The sequence below is a fragment of the Panthera uncia genome, chromosome A2, assembly GCF_023721935.1.
Source record: "Panthera uncia isolate 11264 chromosome A2, Puncia_PCG_1.0, whole genome shotgun sequence".
In the NCBI taxonomy this organism is placed as follows: domain Eukaryota; kingdom Metazoa; phylum Chordata; class Mammalia; order Carnivora; family Felidae; genus Panthera; species Panthera uncia.
Genome location: NC_064816.1, coordinates 130550525 through 130573392, shown reverse-complemented (window position 1 = coordinate 130573392; position 22868 = coordinate 130550525). Strand labels below are relative to the sequence as shown.

The window sequence follows — 22868 nt, the reverse complement described above, 5'->3', positions numbered from 1 at the left end:
ACCTTTGTTAAAGAAGAGCAATAAAGGAGTAGATTTTCAGAGAGTTTTATAGTCTCTGCCCGGTTCAACAATGGCGTTGGCTGAGGTAATCACCCCTATGAAGTGCATCCTGCCATTCTCTTCCAGAATATTATATTTGCTCTTTTAAGGAGAAGCAATTCTTACTTTCCCATATTTACATCAGCACTTCCCAGCCTCTTCGGGTAACAATTTCATGACAGATTAAAGAACCAGATCACACTAGTTACAACCAAGCATTTGCTAATAGAATTGGCCAGACAGAAATACAGAATAGAAAGGATGAATTTCATCTTTTGAGGAAGAGGAAAAATAAAAACCAAAGTCAAGAAAAGTCAGCACCTAGAATGACCTGACCAGAGTTTATCTTGAATCCAGAGACAACCAGATCCTCTGATCAGCTCCTCATCATTCTTGCTATGTCTGTGCTTATAGGCACAGAAACGACCGAGGGGACAAGTGTGATAGAGAAGTCACTTTGTTAAAAAGAAAAACAACTTCAACCAACTAGACAATTCCCCAAGATCTTTAAGGATGTTTCTGGAAAGAAAATATAATTCCTTTCCTGGATTTGTTTTGAAAGTCATAATAAAAACAGGTGACAGTAATGTTTGGGAAATATTTACTCTTTTACTCTTTCTATTTACATGGCAAAGGCCTTAATAGTTCAGCATTTCTTTTGTTGTTCCAATCACACACCTGCAGCTCAGTTATCACCGGCTACTGGAATCAGCAGCCCAATTTCCTGATGACCACATTCACATCATCCAAAAGGGTACCCTTTTTTGTATATTTTCCCCTGTGAAACTCTCGTGTGCTATAGGACCTGAAATTATCTGCTCTTTAACAGTAGTACATCTATCACTGAGTCTCCTAGAACCCTTTTTTGATTGCAGTTTGTAGAACATGGAACTTGACCGAAAGAAATGGTCTCATGGCTACAGAAATGCCATAGCTTATATTGTACCCTAAATTACCACAGTAATCATATCTCAGTCTGTGCTATACTTTTTCACTGGATTTAGTCTTTACCAGTCAGTGAAAGAGAGATTATCGGAGGTGAAATAAGACTAGAGATAGGTGCCAAGTATTGATTCTATCTCAGGTGGTGGCTTTCATTGCTTGAACTGAACTCTCAAATGCAGGGTTTCTAGAAACACAAGTTACTAGATATTATCCTGTATTATTATCCTTAAGTTAAGGAAGAACAATGATACTTTAACCAAAGAGAAGGGTTTCTTTTCACTTTTCCTGAGCCATAACATAAGTGAAATGGAAGAACAGAAAACCACTTATTTGGTTCAGATTTGCACACTTATTGCTCTACTGGTTTCATTTAAGGTTTTATTCAGCCTCCAGCATTATGATCATTATGTTAGTCAAATAAGTATAATAAGCAGCTATAAACACATAGAGGAGATTCTTCATAAGGCATAAATATCCTTGTAATAAAAAATAACACACTTAACCAACTATATACAGACCATGAAAATGACTTTATGCCACTTGATAGTGATACAGGAATATTGATATAACTTAATACAATTGATTGTCAGAAACTTCAAATATGAACTGAAATCCCACTGTGACATACTCATCTTTAAAATATTAAACATGAAATAGCTACTGATATTGAAATTATCAGAAAGACTTACTGTCTTAGGTTTTCAATCATTTTTTCCATCGCTTCCTCCCAGCAGTATGCCTTAACAGATTGGATATTTTCAATCATTTCAGAGGTGATCACAAGTCTTTCGTTGATCTTTCCAGCTCTCTGATCTCTGTAAATCAATTAATCAATCAAATACTTAATAAAACCAAGTCAAATTACCACTAAGAACTACAGAAGTTTTTTCAAAAAATCCACATTTCTTATTAAACAGATGAACATTTATTTTATTATCTAACAGATGGTAACAAAAATCATGAACAAAAATCATTCACTAAATAGCTACCATTTAGTGAATGCCTCTTATGTGCCACACACTATTAGATGCATTCCACATACTATCCCAGTGTAGTACCCTTCATGGAAGTCTAGAAGTAGTGGTTATCTCCATTTTAAAGATAAAAAAACAGAGACTCAGTAAGGCCAAGTGACTTGAGTCAGGTCACATAACTAGTAAGCATGCAGTCTGGTATTTAAACCAAGAGTTAGCAGATTCCACATTTTGTATACATTCTATCATCTTCTAGCTGACAAACTCTAGAAGTCCTCTATCATAAGCTGTGACTTGTATCATTAACTCATTCTCTACTAAAAAGTAACCAAGGCTGTAGTGTGATTATCCTTGAACCAGAGTAGGAAAAACCTATAAAATTCTATCCAACATTTATGCATTCACTCCCATGTACATATATGTTTTATCCATTCTACCTAAATATTATAATACATAAAAATGAACTGAATATTAAGATATTTAAAAAGAAATTCTATAGATTGATAAGCAAAAAAAAAAGTCCCTTAATACACTGAGTATGATTTACACTATTAAAATAACTCCTTTTTAGTGACATCCAGGAAGTAGATCCCAGTTCAGTATATACAGCAGTCCCTGGTTTTACTAGACTTTTGGAATATCTAACTTAAAATCCTTCCAAGCTATGTAACCAGAGTGCTACCTGTACTTCATCATCATTCTTCCCAGTGCAGCTTGAAAAAGGGCAAGGATTATGAGGAAAGCAAGACCACAAAAGGCAGAGGCCTGTAACAAGTCCCAGAGGAGCCCCATGAGGAGAGCCACTTGCAAAGGAGCAATCCACACAAAATGTGCCAGTGCAAGTCCCTGCGAAATAAAATCACAGTGAAAACCAGTGACAAACAAACAAGCAAACAAGCCTAAGATGGGAGAAATTGAGCACAGCGAGCTTATACAATCAAACACATCATGGTTCCCACTGTGCTAAACTCAATGTGTTTGTTACACGAAGAATACATCAGTGTGCTTAAACATTCTACAAATAGACTAGGATTTCCCAAGGAACAAATTTCAAGTTGTTGCATTTTCGGGGTGTTTTTATTCAATGGAATTAAAATTAAATATCTTAAGTATCGGGTCAGGGACTTATTTTAAATAACTTACTTCTATTTGGATAAAGCAAGAGCCATGGTATAAACATGTAAGAGCAAAAGGGTTTCCAAAGGCTCAAGGTAACAACTCTATCACCTGACAAAATATTCAGAGTAAATGCAGGCTCAATTCATTAGTAATTTATGTAGCACCTGCTGTGGGTTTAACATTATGCTACATACTGAAAATGCTAAGATAAATAAAACACATTATGTGTCCTCAAAGACCTTGCAATTATTTGTGTCATAAGACAGCACTGAACAAGAATTGCTCAGAGTATCATATTCAGCCAGAGTAAATAACAGATGTAAAGTATTAAAAGGAAACAAGATCTGATAAAAAATGAATTTTGAAACACCTCATTAAATATGCAGCAAGCTGAGATGCCTTTGTATCGGCTGGTTCTGTAAGCCCCCGGAACGGCACTGTCCTATGCAACCCAACCTTGCAGGAATAGGGAAGGTAGGGATGTCTATGATTTAGCCACATATTACTATCAACTAACCCATAAAAACCCTTGGGGTTGTATGATTTATAACAATAATGCATAAATCAGTAGGTACATACTTCATCAAATTTGTTCAGGTTGTTGGAAAGGAGACTAACAAGTTGTCCAATACTTATTTTATCCAGAACACGGCTTGACAGCTTTAAAGTCTAAAAGGAAAATCGGAAGTTAGGTGATGTTGACAAAGAGAAGACAAAAAGAATATTTATAAATAACATTATAATACAGCTGAAGAATTAGGTCGCTATGCATGCGTTTTTAAGTAAAGGTAATGAAAATTATTTTATGTTTATCTAGCTTAGGATATTCTCCGATTTATAAATATTTCTCTTCACAAAATATATTATACTGGCATGCCTGTATTTTATTTTCTAGCATCTAGATAGTAAGAACATCCTTTCTACTCCAAAACAGTAATGATATTACACTTAAATGTCCATTCATATGGTGTGGAGATTTTGGTGGGTTTTGTTTTGTTTTGTTTTGTTTTTATAGGCAGCAAAATTTGAGATTAAATCCTATAATCTTATAGTAACTTTATTTTTCTATAGTGGAGTCCTATAGTAATTCTATTGAATAAAATGACAATTAAAGTCAATAAAAGTATATTATGAATAATTGAATCATTAATGACTTTGTGAAAGATTAACAATACAAAATCCTTAAATATTACACAGAAAAAATACATCCCTACACAAATAGAACTGGTAAGTAGATAAATTAATAATAGTTATGAAATACCAGTTATACTTTGCCTAAAATTTAATAAGAATTTATTATCCCTTAGATGCCTTTGATTGGAGAGTACCCATCCAATATTTGTTTCAATTGAATGTATATGTATTGAGCACTTATGAGATGCAAATCACTGGATTCAAGGCTTCAGGAATTATTGTTAGGATTTATTAATACATATTTCTTGCCTTAAGGTAACCTAGTACATACATTAACTAAATATGATATGATATGAGGTCAAGGGAGCAGAATATAACCGGGTGGTTATGAGAAAGTTCACATACCTGGTTACAAAAATTGGGATTTTATCAAGGAGGTAAAATTGAAGATGGATGTGGAATAATGAATAGAATTTAGATAAGTACAGATGAAAAAGAATCAAAGCAGTTAATTCCAAAACACTATTAGAGCAATATGAGGGGAAAATTCCACTGACTGGGTCACACACTCCTCATTAATAGACTTCATCTATCTCAGGTGTGCATAGCAAGCACTCAGCGAAGATTTGTTTTCATTATTATTTCTGTCTTCTTGAAATTCATAAGCAAAGATAAATTTAGTTCATATTTAGATTATTTTCTTGTATTTTTACATTTTTAATTTAAGTACAGTTGACATACAATATTGTATTCGCTTCAGGTGTACAACATAATGATTTGACATTTACAGAATGTATTTAGGTTCATTATTTAAAATATAATTTGAATGTATCATAGTTGCAGATTTTGGAGCAAAGCAAAAAAGTGCTGTATTACAAAATTTGGGGTACTGTAAGGAGAATTAGTGGTTGCCTGCCATGTGAATGGAGCTGGTCTGATATGGGACCAGTCTACTTCAGGCTCCTTTAGGGACCAAACCACAGCCTCGTGAAGACACAACTGAATTCTCTGGTGATGGTGCCAGTGCAGGCCAGTAAGTGCAGCTAGAGGGGTAAACAAACCAGATAATAATACAAATACTCAAAAATGAGAGAAAAAAGGATAGATGCAATAGCTTCTAACTCTTCCTCAGCGTGTTCTGAGTCTGAAAGCACATATGCTGCTGTATTTGTGCTAAATGGTACACATGAATTTACAAATAACCTTCTCCTTCTTTGATCTCCCATCCCCTTTAGCCCATAAAATTTCTGGATCAAAACAAAATTTTTGTTGATTTATTACCCATGTTTTCCTGGTACTTGGTTGAATTGATGACATTGTAGCTGAGGTGATCTGACTAAACTGTGGACTCTATTTTTTTTTCGTGTGCATCCATAAAAGGCTGTTTTGAACAATAAAGTATGACTATCAAGGTTTTATGACACAACTGACCTTGCATATATATTATGAAGTGTTATGGGTTATTTGCTAGAGGTAATTTCAGATCCATGTCCCTTATAAGCCAAGTATATAAAGTGTTTACATTGGGGGAAGAAAAAGAGAAGAAGGGTAAAGCAATACCCAAATGATTCAACCAAAACAGCTTTACTGTAATGACTTGGTAGACCCAAGCAATCACACATGGCCTACAAAGCATGTCACTGAAATGATATTAAATTGTGTTTGTAAGGTGGGAAGTCTTAATCTGCATTCACCTAAATCATGCTTCTGCAACTTGGGCTCTTGTCTGGATAATGCATACAGAAAAGTAGAGAAGGTTCTTATGATTGTAGTACATGTGTTGTTGCAAAAATGTTCAATTTGCAGGACTCAAAGGATGACAAAATCACTGTGTCACAACTAATTAAGGCAGGAACTGTTATTGCTTGGATTATCAATAACAATTACATACTACACTCTTGTTATTGAGCGTAAAGATATATGGCATTTTACCACAAGATATTTTGCCAATGACTTTTACATGGATGGTAAGTATCATTTTAATGGGGAGCCATACATTCCAAAACACAATGATGTGACTAGTTTTAAAAAATGAAATCTGGGGCACCTGGGTGGCTCAGTCTGTTGGGCCTCCAACTTCAGCTCAGGTCATGATCTTACAGTTCGGTCCGTGAGTTCAAGTCCCACATCAGGCTCTGTGCTGACAGCTCGGAGCCTGAAGCCTGCTTCAGATTCTGTCTCCCTCTCTCTGCCCCTCCCCTGCTCACACTCTCTCTGTCTCTCTCAAGGATAAATAAACATTAAAAAATATTTTTAAAAAATGAAATCCATAGCATAGGGAGTTTAAAGAAGATACTCAATAATTATTAGCCAAAATGAACTGAATTAATCACCAAGGAAAATGAGAAACATTAATTAATGCTGCCATTTACTTAACAGGCCTACAAAATTGATTTTAGCATTTATCCCTTATGTGTATCAACATGACATTTAAAACATGTTGCATGTAGCATGGAGACTATGCAAGAAAGCATTACCTTCTTATAAATCAAACTAAACATAGCTATTCTTATTTGCATTCCAATGTGATGAAGGCCAAAAATGGCTGGGTGCAAAAGCAGAGTCCTCATGACAAAGAGAAGGCATAAGCCTATGGCTAGATAAATTGCAATGGAGCGTTCCGCCTTGTTATCTGGATCATAGGAAGCTATGATTCTTCCCAGTAAGAGAGGCTGGACTGATTTGGTGACTTCCTAAAAAGAGGAAAAACCAAGAAATTAGATTTCATTTCCCTTGCATAAAATGGCCCCACAATTTCAACAAAAAAATTTTCATCTTTAGAGAAGGATTTAAAATGGGCTAACATAGAGGGCTGCGCCATATGTAAAACTCTTGATATTATTTTCATTTTTATACTTTGAAATAAGGTTTGATTTTTGGTTGTAGTGAAAGTCATTTGGAGACAAGTTTATGCATAAGATATTTTTGACTGAAAAGTGAATAGTGGCCATACAGTAAAGGTGTGGTTTCTGGAATGGTATATTAATCAGTAATATGTACATAGCGCTGAATGGTTTATGAAATATTTTCATTTGATTTTCAGGACAGCTTTAGGAGTCAGAGTAGGCATTATTATTTTCACTTTGTGGATGAAGAAACTAAGGCCAAAGACACCAAGTGACCTGATGGGACCTCAAAATAGAACTTGAGAAAGTGTTTGGAGTTAGTGGCATTATTTCCAGAATGAAAACAGCTTCTCAAGCAACCACATAAAGGGGAGCTGGCAACAGGAGGAAGGAGCATGCAGGCACTGGTGGCATTTAATTCAGCCACTTCCACTTCTGGTCTCAAGCCCACCCTGGTATGGAATGGGTATGGACTTCAAGGAAGCAGTGTTACAACAAACTGCAACCTCAGTCCAGTTTCCAATGATTTATCAACTCTTCAAAGGCTTGTGAGTTAACACAGGAAGACGAAAGTTGTGTTTTCCAAATGCATCTAATCAGGGTCCTCAATTAATTAGTAAATCAAATTGTCCATCAAATCCATTACCACTCCTCCTGAATATATAGGAATAGATTTGAATTCAAGAGGTCTAACTCTTCTCCATCTTACTAAATTGTTTTCAAGAGAGAAAAACACAAAACCTCCCCTGTCTTGTTTTATGATGAACCAATGAAATGGAGATCTGAAGCTAAACCCTCCAGGGATGTGATGTTAGGCTAATTGATTCCATTTCAAAGGTATATTTTCCAGTCAGATTGGTACCACAGCATTGTTCAGTTTACTCCCCCTCAACCCTTAATTTGCTTATTCTCCTCCATTTTCTACAATACCTTTTCTAAACCACAAATGCCCAATACCACAAGCCCCCTTATTCCCAATAACTAAAAATGCTTTTCTGTATCAAGTTCATCCCCATTAGGAATCAATCCTAACCTATACAGAGCTGTCATTGATTGATCACTAGCTGTGCATTCTATACTTTATATTCAGTACTTTATTTCAAATTAACTATGTAGACTAAGGCTCTGAATATAAGAAAAGAATCAAACACTTTTTAAAAGTTTCCAAACTAATCACAAAATGGGTTATAGTTTTCTCATCTCACATTAGCCATATTCAAACCTGTATTCAGACAGATGAGTACTGAAAAGAAAATCACTAACTTATCTGCATATAACATGTTAATTGTTTGCTGTATCTGCTGAAGAGCACTTGTTTTTTAAAAAGTAAATAAGTGTGTACTTTTTTGTTGGTGTGTATCATATTGTATATGATTTGTACTTTTATTACACATGTATCCACCTTTAGAATATATAGAAAGAATTGGCTCTGGTGTTTTAAATTTGTATAAATGGTATCATACTATGCTTTTTGCAACTATTCTTTATTTACACTGTGGTTTTGACATTTATTTCCATTGATCCTCGCATAGCTACACATTTATTCTAAGTGCTGTTCAACATGACATCCTTGAATACATCAGGTAATATGTCCCATTGTCTTAAACTGGGGGCATACAGGTTGTTTCCATTTTTAAACTACTACAACCTGTGCAAGTGATGCCCTATTTCTTTCAAGTTTCATAGACCCATGTCAGACTTTCTCTAGCAGAGATAATTTTATTTCAAAATAACTCCTTACACCAGGAAAATAAAGTCAAAATAAATCTTGTATTTGAAATTACAGGTATGAATTTATCTGCATTACAAATATAATTTTTCACAGTGTGCTTAGAGTGGCAATATTTCATCCTCAAAATTACTTTTAGATCAATATTTTATTCTAGAATTTTTCTATACTATGTTGCTCTTCATAGACAAATGTCAATACCACATTTACTTTGATTTAATTTTCCATTAATAGTGGGTTTGCAGTTGGCTAAATATTTACTTTAAAAATTATACCTCTAAACTCAAAGCGTAGTTATTTTTTCTGATACAAGTACATGATTAGTTGAAGAACTTCTAAGGTTCCATTATTTTCTATGGTATGTAGTCACTAAATTCCTCACCATCATCAGTATGTCAACTTTTTTACAATATTATTTATATGTCTTTATCCCAGGAATACTAGGACATTATTTGAGAAATATTGAGAAGTTAGGATTGCTCAATATTAAGAAATTAATAGAATCCAATAGACTATAGAAGAACTTATGATTATCTCATTAACAACTGTAATAAATCTGATAAAACCTCAATATCAGTTTCTGATAAATGTTCTAACTATACTTGAATATAAAGAAAGAAATTTTCCTTCAAAACGGCAATCAACACCTAATTAACTAATCTTAACAAACTAATTAATAAAACTAAAAGCATTACCTTTAGGGTCAGGCCAACACAAACAATAGGAATACTGGTTATTAGAACAATTTAACATTTTCTGGAACTTTTAGCTGTTACAACTCAATAAGAGAAATGATCAAGGTATGAGTATTATGAAGAAATGAAAAGGATCATTATAAGCATAGAATATGACCATCCATATAACAAATTTAAGTGAATTAAGAGTTTCATAGGCAGAGGTTTAAGAAATAATTATACTAAGAAATTAAATTCCTACATACCAAGCATAATAATCAGTTAAATAAGTATCCCATTTATATAAAAATTTATGTTATATAACAAGAGACATTATAAATACCAATAATTAATATATATACCTTAAAAATATTTATAAACATTACTAAGACATATTTTAATTTTTTTTGCATTTATTTATTTTTGAGAGACAGAGAGACAGAGCACAAGTGGGGAGGGGCAGAGAGAGAAGGAGACAGAATCCAAAGGAGGCTCCAGGCTCTGAGCTGTCAGCACAGAGGCCGACATGGGGCTCAAACTCACAAACGGTGAGATCATGACCTGAGCCAAAGTCGGACATTCAACTGACTGAGCCACCCAGGCGCCCCTACTAAGACATATTTTAAAGTCTTAAATAAAAGTCTTAAGGACTTTAAATTTTTCTATAAAGAAAAACTGAATATTACAAAGATTATATTCTCTCCATGGTATTTTGTAAGTCTAACGTAACTTTCATCAGAATTTCAGGTGGGTTCTTTGGAAGTGGATTTTCAGCACCATAATAGCAGGGACTGATTGTCTTCATTTCTATAATAATCCCAACATGATGCACAATACCTAGCACAGAACATCCACTAAGTGAGTATTTGCTAATCAATGGGTAAAATGATTATAAATTTCATTTGAAAAAAAATGAGAGATTAGTCAAAAACATTTGAGGAATAAGAAAAATGTGTGAAAAGGTTTACATTACTGGATATTAAATCATATTATACAGCTATTATAATATGTGGCATGACAAAGAAATAGAGTGATTTATCTGTGAGTAGGTTCAAGCACACGTAATAATTTTGTGTATTATGTTATTCTAATTCAGTGGAGAAAGGCTAGATTATGCAATAAATGATGAAGAAACTGGACACTCACTTTTAAAATTACATTTTTATCTCAAACATACATCAAAATAAATTGCAAATGCATTAGATATTTACATGTAAAAGCTGAAATAGTAAAACATAAATAAACATAAATAAACATAAAAAAACATGCAAAAACATAAATAATTTGGGTAGGAAGGCTTTTAATAATGTCTGATAACAAAAGCAGAAAACAAAGGAAAAGGTATATAGATTTGGCAGCAAATTTTTAAAAGTTAAAACTTCTTTTTTTTAATTTTTTTAATGTTTATTTATTTTTGAGAGAGAGCGCGCGTGCGCACAAGCGGGAGAGGGGGCAGAGAGAGAGGGAGACCCAGAATCTGAAGCAGACTCCAGACTCTCAGCTGTCAGCACAGAGCCCATGACAGCCCGACGCAGGCCTCAAACTCATGAGCTGTTGAGATCATGACCTGAGTCCAAGGCGGACACTTAATGGACTAAGCTGCCTAGGTGCCCTAAAAGTTAAAACCTCTAATTGTTAAGAAAATAAGAGGTAAAACTCACTAGAAACAAATGATAGGCTGGGGGAAATACTCTCTTATATCAATAAGAAAAAGACAAACTCTAAAATAGACAAAAAACATGAAAAGGCAATTACATACACACAAAAAATATAAATGCTTAATTAATATACAAAAACTGTTTAAACTCACTAGAAACCAAAAGTAATGCAAAGAAAAATAATAATATATTCCTTCTCACTGAGCAATTTGAAAATAATTTTTAAATGATGACACCTATTATTGGTGAGGGCTGAATTTTCATACTTTAGTAGCAAGAAAGTAAAATAGTACATTTTACTGGAAGGCAATTTGATAATCTGGAAATCTGCTAAAGGGATGTCATTGAAGGTCTGTTTACAGTCATGAAAAATTAGAAGCAATATAAACATTTAATGATGGGGAACTGAAAAATTATGGTATGGTACAGTCACATGATTTATTAAACAATAGGGTGACTAGGTAAAAAATCATCTAATGACATAAAAGGCATTCATAATACATTAAGAAGAGAAGCAGATTTATAACACATTATATAAAGCAATGATCCCCCTCCCTTAATAAAGTATATATTCTATTCCCATGGGAAAAAAACTAGAAGGATGAACATCAAATTTATCAGTAATTATCTGATTACTTTCATAATCATAAAAATATTTAAAAGAATAATAAAATTTAGTTGGGAAATTTCATATGATTTATGGTCATTAATAAGTGGTGAAGAAAACATGCATACAAAAACATAAAAGAAAATACACACACACACGGGTATACACTGAGAAATGACTGAGCCACCCAGGAGTCCTATTATTTTTATTTTTTAATGTTTATTTATTTTTGAGATAGGGAGAGAGAATATGAATGGGGGAAGGGCAGAGAGAGAGGAAAACAGAGGATCCAAAGTGGGTTCAAATTTATGAACCTCAAGATCATGACCTGAGCTGAATTCGGACACTCAACCAAATGAGCCACACAGGAGCCCCAGTAATAGCTATCATTTATGAAGCACTTGCTATGTACCAGGATTTATTCAAGTTTAAATAACTTTCCCAGTGTCACACAGCTATTAAGTGGTAAACCTGGGCTTTGAACCAAACATTTGACTGCAAAGCCTTCCTCTTTATTCATAATCATAAATCGAAATGGAAATGTTATAACATGACTTGTTTATCTCTCAACTGACCATCAGTGCAAGGATTATGATTAGTTCAACATCAACTTAGCAAATCAAGTTATAAGTTTAGATCACTGTGATTTAAGAAAAATGCCACTTCTCTAGGACCCATCTCATGGACACATAATTTAAAAGTTTAAAGAGATCATAGACATTGTACACTTTACTACAGCCTCTTTTACTGTATACTCAAGGAAACAGAGATCCAGGAAGGTTATTTGACTTGCCCAAAGATCATAAAACAAGTTTGTGGCAACAGGGCATGAGCAAGCCCTGGGGAAGTAAAGAAAAAAATACCCCATCTTTGAAAAGAAAATACATATGTATATTTTTACTTTAAACATATTTTATTCATTAGTCATATTGGATACTGGTTAGCTACAAGAGCTAAAAATGCACCAAGTTCCTATCAGGAATGGAAGTCCTAGATGCCCTTATATCCAGTTTAAGTCTTAAAAACCATGATCACAAGGGCACCTGGGTGGCTCAGTTGGTTAAGCGTCCGACTTCGGATCAGGTCTTGAGTTCAAGCCCCACTTTGGGCTCTGTGCTCACAGCTTAGAGCCTGGAGCCAGATTTGGATTCTGTGTCTCCCTCCTCTCTGCCCCTCCCTCGCTCACTCTCTCTCTCTGTCTCAAAAATAAATAAACATTAAAAGAATTTTTAATAAAAAAAAAAAAAACATGATCACAAACAATTCCCAATTTACAAATCAATTTTGTTCTAAAATTTCACGTGGAAGAACAGGAGATGCATTTGGTTTTAGACACAGTATTCTACTGGACGTGATACTGGATTCCTAGGTTAGCCTTCAAAAGTACATATACCACTAAATGCTCCTGGAGCACCGTTCTGTTCAAATTGTTCACAAAAAACCAACCAACCCGTGTAACAAATTTCCTACAGAAAAAGATGTAACATCTCCCTCTGCTGCAATCTTGGAAGAGAAACAGAGTGCCTTTTAACCATATCTTTGCCCTCTCCATGCATCCTGTCATCTGCTTCTCTCCAGTGGGGTCCTGGGAGGAGCGCCGCTGGAAGACATGGAGAGTTAACACTAGTTACTTTGGGATTTCCCAATAAACCCTTAGCTACTTTCTCATCCCAGTGGGATTCCCGTCACTTTATTCAAGGGCTCATTGGCCCTCATGAATCTGCCCACTTCTCACAACAGTATTCCTTCTACCAAGGCTTTCTCTTCTCCCACAACCCTGCAAGGCCTTCACCTGAGAGCTTTTAGAAATGCAGAATTTTAGGGTCTCACCCAAAACCTCCTAAATTGGAACCTGCATCTTAGCTAGATCCCTGGGTCACTGGTATGCATATTAAAGTTTGAGAAACACTGCTCTAATGTCATTATAAGAGTTAATATTCATTTTTATGTTTTTCAGTTTTTTCATATCATCATTAAGAAAAATTCAAATTAAAATGCTTTCTCAATGTGGGTCATTCTAGCAAAAATCAGATGCATTTAGTAATGTTGGCCCTTGTCTACCTAAATCAGAATCACCTGGGAACCTTAATGAGACTACTATTATCCCAAGGCCCACCCAAATCAATTAAATCACATATTTGGGGTAGGGCTTCTGGATACAGAAATATCCAGAAGAGTGATACAGAAATTCCTTATGATTCAAAGAAATCTAAAGCCCAAGAACTCCCAACTCTTATCACAGGAACTGAGGGAAGGTGTAGATTGCCTTCATTCAGGTAGACAACACAAGGAAGTGTGGATTAGAGATGAGGGTTCTAGTAGCGAGTAGAAATGGGATATAGGGCGAGTTTAGAGAGTACAGCATGCAAGTCACTGCTGAGGTTAGAGAAGAAGCTACATATGGGGAGAGGTAGGGATGGGAAGGAAGAGGAGAAAGGGGACCCACCTAACAGGCATCTAGAAGAAGGAGATTTGCTGGAGATAGCTGTCCTTAGGTAACCAGTCATCTGAAAGGAACATACATAAGTCAGAGCCTAAGCCAGGGACCATCTGTGGGCAGAATTCCCTCAAACGCTCTCCGTTTCTTAGCAGTGGGCTTGTATTCAAGTGCCTACTCAATGTCTTTGTTAAAACTTAAGGGACAGGGGAGCCTGGTGGCTCAGTTGGTTAAGCGTCTCTTGATTTCAGCTCAGGTCCTGATCTCACAGTCGTGAGATGGAGCCCTGCACCAGGCTGGACGCTGAGTATGAAGCCTGCTTGGGATTTACTCTCTCCCTGCCTGTCTGTCCCTCCCCAACTTGCATGTGCACTCTCTCTCTCTCTCTCAAAAATCAATAAACATTTAAAAAAAAAACCATAAGAGATAAAAGATCGTTTTATGCAATACAGACCATGGGACTTGAGAACTCTATCAACATTAGTACTAGGACTTCTCCTTTATGTCCATAACCTTCTTGGGGTCTAATGAATAGAACGGGTTTGACCCAAGTTGTACTGACATGCATCTCACTTTGATGATGGCAATATGCCCAGAACTGCCTAGGAATCAAGAAGGGATAACACTATTCTCTCAGCAATTTGCTCACAGTACTCCCAACACTTGGCTTGCTTCTCACTGTCCTTAACTGACTCTCATGCTCAGTTTTTCAACAGTTTCTCTTCTATGCTAGGAGTCTTAAATGTGAAAGACATGTTGTATCTGGCTGCTGAGTCAGATGAAGAAAAAACAAGTACATAGTTAATGATGAGAGGCCATAGCTAATATGAGTTAAAATTACATCAACTATTGTAGAGATACAAGCTCCTTGATAATAGCATTTTCTTTTTTTCTTAACCTTTCACAGTCAAAAGCAAATCTTACACCACTTTTTCTATCAGTCCTGAAAACAACTGAATACTCTTTGTGTCACAATTATCCTGATTTAGAGGGACTAAGAATGTACAGATAATTTTGAAAGCATGTCCACCTTTTAGCAAGAGTAGTGTTCTAGCAATTTCAAGAATCCTCACTCATTTAATGGAATGAAAAATCCCCAAGCTGATACAAGCAGAGGAAAAAAAGGAATGCCCCAAGAGAATACCATAAATACTAAGGTACTGGTAGAAGTTGCTTCAAAAGGCAGAGGTCTTATAATAATGGCTACATTTTCTACCCTTCTTTTCTTCTGTAAGTGACAAAAAGAATAGAGACAAGAGATTAGGTATGCTGAAAAGCTGCACTCGTCTTAATGACCACATGGTTATCTAAATTCTTTAAGAGTTACAGTGTTTAACATTTTCACTACTTAAAACTTCACAACCTCAGTGAGGTCTTTTCTTTGTGACAAGAGTGAGAAACCTCATCTCACCACACCTGTACCACTGCCAATGTAAATTTTCCTCTCCATGCCTTCCCACCGCACACGTTTTCCTTGCTTTTCCCATCGGTTCTTTTCCTCACCAATATTCTGTTGGTTATAGACAGGTTATAGGTTGTAGCAGGTGAACTGGAGGAAGTAAACTTTGCCCTTTGAACGTGCTGATGGTTCCAGACCTGCAGTCTAGGGCTCATGTTTACTGGAGAGCACCTCATCCCTCACTCCCACTCAAGAGTAGTTAATACACCATGAAAGCCTTTAAGATTCCTTTTGCTAGGATATGTTTAAGTTTGAGAAGTTTAAGAATAAGTCCTTATCTACACCCATGCCATTCTTCTACCCCTTAATTTTGTTTTTAAGTTTGACCTTGGCAATACTGGCCCTTGGGTGGATTTGACACAGTTCCTTCTGGAATATAAGGAGAAGATTCTAGTTTGTTCCCCTACTGCAAACTTTCTTCAGATTTGCCCCTCAGGTGACCCTGGAAGAACCCTCAGCCTTTAAGCTTCTGTTAACCTGTGTCTCCTAGGAAGATGCAAAAAACTCAGCAGACCTGAGGCTGGTTACTAGAGACACCATTCTGTTGAGGACCTAAAGACAATCATTACAAATATAATTATATAACAATTATAATTGGATATTGTGGAAAGGTCACAGTCTTTGGGGCTAAAGAGACCTATCACTAAAATTTACCATATGTGTACTCTGGAAAGTTTCATAATTTCCTTCTCTGTATACTAGAGGTAATAACATCTGCTCCATGGAGTTACCAGAAGAATTCAATAAGACAATCTGCATAAAGGACTTAATGCTGAACCTAGAATAGATTAGGTACAATAAATATTAAATTCAATAAACATTAAATTATATCAAGGCATTTTTTTGGTTTTGTACACATGACCAAAAAAACCATTCGATAAATATGTTCATGTATCACCTAAACTATCACATTTAAATGAGTGCTTTTGTTCTCATGAAACTTCAATGCTGCTGGATAAATTATTTCACAAGGCAGGCAGAGCATAAAAGGAGCTCGATCGTTAGGATGTTAGGTTAATCAGTATTAATCAGTGGTAGCACTGTGTGATGGAGACAATGACTGAAGAGAATTTTCAGCTTCACCACAATCTTGATCATGACATAACAATCGTTTGAAGTGTCATTCACTTCAATCAACTATAACTTATTGAGAATGTTACATTCTTATATATGTTCAGAGAGAATTGTACTTCTATACACTGACTCAAACATATACACTATTGTCATTAAAACAACCAACAAAAGATTTTTTAATAAGTCAAATAGAGCCAGATGCTGTGGATAAAACTGTTTCCCAAGTTCTGAGTACCCTTTCTGAGAAAAATCACCTCAATGACATCTTAAAAGATAATTAATTCTTGACTTGCCTTACTTATATTTATGAACAAAATATTTCCCTCCCTAAAATGTTGTTGGTTTCTGTAGGAATGGACAGACAGACAGACAGATTGACAGACAGATACGGATGGGTGGATAGATGGATGGCAGATCAACTCAAAAGCCAGAAGAATTTTTCCAGGTGATTGTCAAGAGAATTACAAAACATTTTGGACCGAAATGTGACCATCTTTGTCACGATAAATTTTTAAATGTATTTTTAGTGGTATGTACAAACTACAAATTCTTAAAAACATGCAACTTGACACTATGGCACTGCTAACTCTCCAACACATGGAGATCAATATGAATACAATACCTGTGAATAAAGATAGTACTCATCCCAAAGCAAATACTGTGCACAGCCTTTACCTAAAGGCTAAATAAGTTTTCAACTTGTCATGCCTTTTACAGGTTACAACTAAGGATATGAAATGATGCTCTGGTGATGTAAAAACTAACATATCTGAGTCATATTTAATAGCACTGGGAAGCATCCCAGACTACATTTAAACACCAGAAAGCCAGGGGCTTTCAGGTACAGAGCTCTCTTCCCACTGATGAAGACAGAGGTGACTGAGAAAATATACTACGAGAGTACCTCGCTGCCAAGCTTTAAATTTTTTCTATTTTTCCTTGAAATTCAGCATGCAGGTATGATTGCAAGATATTACATTTATTCATATGGATAATTGGCTAAATTTGACCTGACATTGTGTCTTGATATCCTACAGTCAAATACAAAAAAATAAAAACATTAGCAATCTCTTGTACTAGTAAGATAATGTGATTTGGGATCATAATAGAAAATAAGTATTTTCAAAGAAATTTCCTAAACCTATTTATTTATTTATTTATTTATTTATTTATTTATTTATTGCTGAACCCATTTTATTTATTTTTTTATTTTTATTTTTTTTTTAATACGAAGTTTCTTGTCAAATTGGTTTCCATACAACACCCAGGGCTCATCTCAACAGGTGTCCTCCTCAATACTCATCCCATCATCCACCCTCCACTCCCTCCCACCCCCCATCAACCCTCAGTTTATTCTCAATTTCAAGAGTCTCTTATACTTTGGCTCCCTCCCTTTCTAATTTTTTTCCTTTCCCTCCCCCATGATCTTCTGTTAAGTTTCTCAGGATCCACATAAAAGTGAAAACATATGGTGTCTGTCTTTCTCTGTATGGCTTATTTCACTTAGCATAACACTCCAGTTCCCACGTTGGTACAAAAGGTCATATTTCATTCTTTCTCATTGCCATGTAGTATTCCATTGTGTGTATAAACCACAATTTCTTTATCCATTCATCAGTTGATGGACATTTAGGCTCTTTCCATAATTTGGCTATTGTTGAGAGTGCTACTATAAACATTGGGGTACAAGTGCCCCTATACATCAGCACTCCTGTATCCTTTGGGAAAATTCCTAGCAGTGCTATTGCTGAGTCCTAGGGTATACCTATTTTTAATTTTTTGAGGAACCTCCACACTGTTTTCCAGAGCGGCTGCACCAGTTTGCATTCCCACCAACAGTGCAAGAGGGTTCCCATTTCTCCTCATCATCGCCAGCATCTATAGTCTCCTGATTTGTTCATTTTAGCCACTCTGACTGGTCGTGAGGTGGTATCTGAGTGTGGTTTTGATTTGTATTTTCCTGATGAGAAGCAACATTGAGCATCTTTTCATGTGCCTTTTGGCCATCTGGATGTCTTCTTTAGAGAAGTGTCTATACATGTCTTCTGCCCATTTCTTCACTGGGTTATTTGTTTTTCGGGTGTGGAGTTTGGTGAGCTCTTTATATTTTGGATACTAGCCCTTTGTCTGATATGTCATTTGCAAATATCTTTTCCCATTCTGTTGGTTGCCTTTTAGTTTTGTTGATTGTTTCCTTTGCTGTGCAGAAGCTTTTTATCTTCATGAGGTCCCAGTAGTTCATTTTTGCTTTTAATTCCCTTGCCTTTGGGGATGTGTCAAGTAAGAACTTGCTATGACTGAGGTCAGAGACGTCTTCTCCTGCTTTCTCCTCTAGGGTTTTGATGGTTTCCTGTCTCACATTCCGGTCCTTTATCCATTTTGAGTTTATTTTTGTGAATGGTGTGAGAAACTGGTCTAGTTTCAATCTTCTGCATGTTGCTGTCCAATTCTCCCAGCACCATTTGTTAAAGAGACTGTCTTTTTTCCATGGGATATTCCTTCCTGCTTTGTCAAAAATTAGTTGGCCATACTTTTGTGGGTCCAATTCTGGAGTCTCTATTCTATTCCATTGGTCTATGTGTCTGTTTTTGTGCCAATAAAATGCTGTCTTGATGATGACAGCTTTGTAGTAGAGGCTAAAGTCTGGGATTGTGATGCCTCCTGCTTTGGTCTTCTTCTTCCAAATTACTTTGGCTATTCGGGGTCTTTTGTGGTTCCATACAAATTTTAGGATTGCTTGTTCTAGCTTCGAGAAGAATGCTGGTGCAATTTTGATTGAGATTGCATTGAATGTGTAGATAGCTTTGGCTAGTATTGACATTTTAACAATATTTATTCTTCCAATCCATGAGCACAGAATGTTTTTCCATTTCTTTATGTCTTCTTCAATTTCCTTCATATGCTTTCTATAGTTTTCAGCATACAGATTTTGTACATCTTTGGTTAGGTTTATTCCTGGTATTTTATGCTTCTTGGTGCAAATGTGAATGGGATCAGATTCTTTATTTGTCTATCTGTTGCTTCATTGTTAGTGTATAAGAGTGTAATTTGTATCCTGCGACTTTGCTGAATTCATGTATCAGTTCTAGCAGACTTTTGGTGGAGTCTATCGGGTTTTCCATGTATAATGCCATCGGCAAAAAGTGAAAGCTTAACTTCATTTTTGCCAATTTTGATGCCTTTGATTTCCTTTTGTTGTCTGATTGCTGACGCTAGAACTTCCAACACTATGTTCAACAACAGCGGTGAGAGTGGACATCCCTGTCATGTTCCTGATCTCAGGGGGAAAGCTCTCAGTTTGTCCCCACTGAGGATGATACTAGCTGTGGGATTTTCATAAATGGCTTTTATGATGTTTAATATGTTCCTTCTATTCCGACTTTTTTGAGGGTTTTTATTAAGAAACGTTGCTGAATTTTGTCAAATGCTTTTTCTGCATCGATAGACAGGATCATATGGTTCTTACCTTTTCTTTTATTAATGTGATGTATCACAATGATTGATTTGCAAATGTTGAACCAGCCCTGCAGCCCAAGAATGAATCCCACTTGATCATGGTGAATACTTCTTTTTATATGCTGTTGAATTCGATTTGCTAGTATCTTATTGAGAATTTTTGTATCAGGGATATTGGCCTGTAGTTCTCTTTTTTTGCTGGGTCTCTGACTGGTTTAGGAATCAAAGTAATGCTGGCTTCACAGAATGAGTCTGGAAGTTTTCTTTCCCTCTCTATTTTTTGGAACAGCTTGAGAAGCATAGGTATCTCTGCTTTAAATATCTGGTAGAATTCCCCTGGGAAGCCATCTGGTCCTGGACTCATTTGTTGGGAGATTTTTGATAACTGACTCAATGTCTTCACTAGTTATGGGTCTGTTGAAGTTTTCTATTTCTTCCTGTTTGAGTTTAGAAGTGCGTGGGTGCTTAGGAATTTGTCCATTTCTTCCAGGTTGTCCAGTTTGTTGGCATATAATTTTCTGTAGTATTCCCTGCTAATTGCTTATATTTCAGAGGGATTGGTTTTAATAATTCCATTTTCATTCATGATTTTATCTATTTGGGTCATCTCCCTTTTCTTTCTGAGAAGCCTGGCTAGAGGTTTATCAATTTTGTTTATTTTTTCAAAAAACCAACTCTTGGTTTCATTGATCTGCTCTACAGTTTTTTTAGATTCTATATCGTTTATTTCTGCCCTGATCTTTATTATTTGTCTTCTTCTGCTGGATTTAGGCTGTCTTTGCTGTTCTGCTTCTATTTCCTTTAGGTGTGCTGTTAGATTTTGTATTTGGGATTTTTCTTGTTTCTTGAGATAGGCCTGGATTGCAATGTATTTTCCTCTCAGGACTGCCTTTGCTGCTTCCCAAAGCATTTGGATTGTTGTATTTTCATTTTTGTTTGTTTCCATATATTTTTTAATTTCTTCTCTAATTGCCTGGTTGACCCATTCATTCTTTAGTAGGGTGTTCTTTAACCTCCATGCTTTTGGAGGTTTTCCAGACTTTTTCCTGTGGTTGATTTCAAGCTTCATAGCATTGTGGTTGGAAAGTGTGCATGGTATGATCTCAATTCATTTATACTTATGAAGGGCTGTTTTGTGACCCAGTATGTGATCTATCTTGGAGAATGTTCCATGTGCACTCAAGAAGACAGTATATTCTGTTGCTTTGGGATGCAGAGTTCTAAATATATCTGTCAAGTCCATCTGATCCAATGTATCATTCAGGGCCCTTGTTTCTTTATTGACCGTGTGTCTAGATGATCTATCCATTGTTGTAAGTGGAGTGTTAAAGTCCCCTGCAATTACCACAGTCTTATCAATAAGGTTGCTTATGTTTGTGATTAACAGTTTTATGTATTTGGGGGCTCCCGTATTCGGCGCATAGACATTTATAATTATTAGCTCTTCCTGATGGATAGACCCTGTAATTATTATATAATGCCTTCTTCAGCTCTTGTTACAGCCTTTAATTTAAAGTGTAGTTTGTCTGATATGACTACTCCAGCTTTCTTTTGACTTCCAGTAGCATGATAGATAGTTCTCCATCCCCTCATTTTCAATCTGAAGGTGTCCTCAAGCCTAAAATGAGTCTCTTGTAGTCAGCAAATAGATGGGTCTTGTTTTTTTTAGTCCATTCTGATACCCTATGTCTTTTGGTTGGAGCATTTAGTCCATTTACATTCAGTGTTATTATTGAAAGATATGGGTTTAGAGTCACTGTGATGTCTGTAGGTTTCATGCCTGTATGATGTCTCTGGTACTTTGTGGTCTTTGCAACATTTCACTCTCAGAATCCCCCTTAGGATCTCTTGTAGGGCTGGTTTAGTGGTGATGAACTCCTTCAGTTTTTGTTTGTTTGGGAAGACCTTTATCTCTCCTTCTATTCTGAATGAGACACTTGCTGGATAAAGGAATGTTGGCTGCATATTTTTTTTTTCTGTTCATCACATTGAAGATCTCCTGCCATTCCTTTCTGGCCTACCAAGTTTCAGTAGATAAGTCTGCCACTACTCTTACTGGTCTCCCTTTGTAAGTTAGAACATGTTTACCCCTAGCTCCTTTAAGAATTTTCTCTTTATCCTTGTATTTTGTCAGTTTCATTATGATATGTCATACAGAAGATCCATTCAAGTTACATCTGAAGGGAGTTCTCTGTGCCTCTTGGATTTCAATGCCTTTTCTTTCCCCAGATCAGGGAAGTTCTCAAGTATGATTTGTTCAAATACACCTTTAGCCCCTTTCTCTCTCTCTTCCTCTACTGGAATTCCTGATACAAATATTGTTCCGTTTGATTGCATCGCTTAGTTCTCTAATTCTCCCCTCATACTCCTGAATTTTTTTTAATCTTTTTCTCAGCTTCCTCTTTTTCCATCATTTTATCTTCTAATTCACCTATACTCTCCTCTGCCTCTTCAATCCGAGCTGTGGTCGCCTCCATTTTATTTTGCACCTCATTTATAGCATTTTTTAGCTCCTCATGACTATTCTTAGTCCCTTGATCTCTGTAGCAATAGATTCTCTGCTGTCCACTATATTTTTTTCAAGCCCAGTGATTAAGTTTATGACTATTATTCTAAATTCTTGTTTTGTTATATTGCTTAAATCGTTTTTGATTTAAGTAGCTATCGCTACTTACTGGAGTTTCTTTTGAAGAGAATTCTTCCGTTTCGTCATTTTG

At 35.8% G+C, this 22868-nt stretch overlaps 1 protein-coding gene across 1 annotated transcript in view; it reads right to left on the bottom strand.

Moving 5' to 3' along the window:
* The window catches only part of CFTR (CF transmembrane conductance regulator), a 182189-nt gene that overhangs the window by 125798 nt on the left and 33523 nt on the right, over nt 1-22868 (bottom strand). The window contains exons 4-7 of the mRNA XM_049641727.1: nt 6689-6904; nt 3657-3746; nt 2641-2804; nt 1674-1799 (exon numbers count right to left, since the gene is read on the bottom strand). Of these exons, the coding sequence (XP_049497684.1) occupies nt 1674-1799; nt 2641-2804; nt 3657-3746; nt 6689-6904 (596 nt within the window). The remainder of the gene's footprint in view (nt 1-1673; nt 1800-2640; nt 2805-3656; nt 3747-6688; nt 6905-22868) is intronic.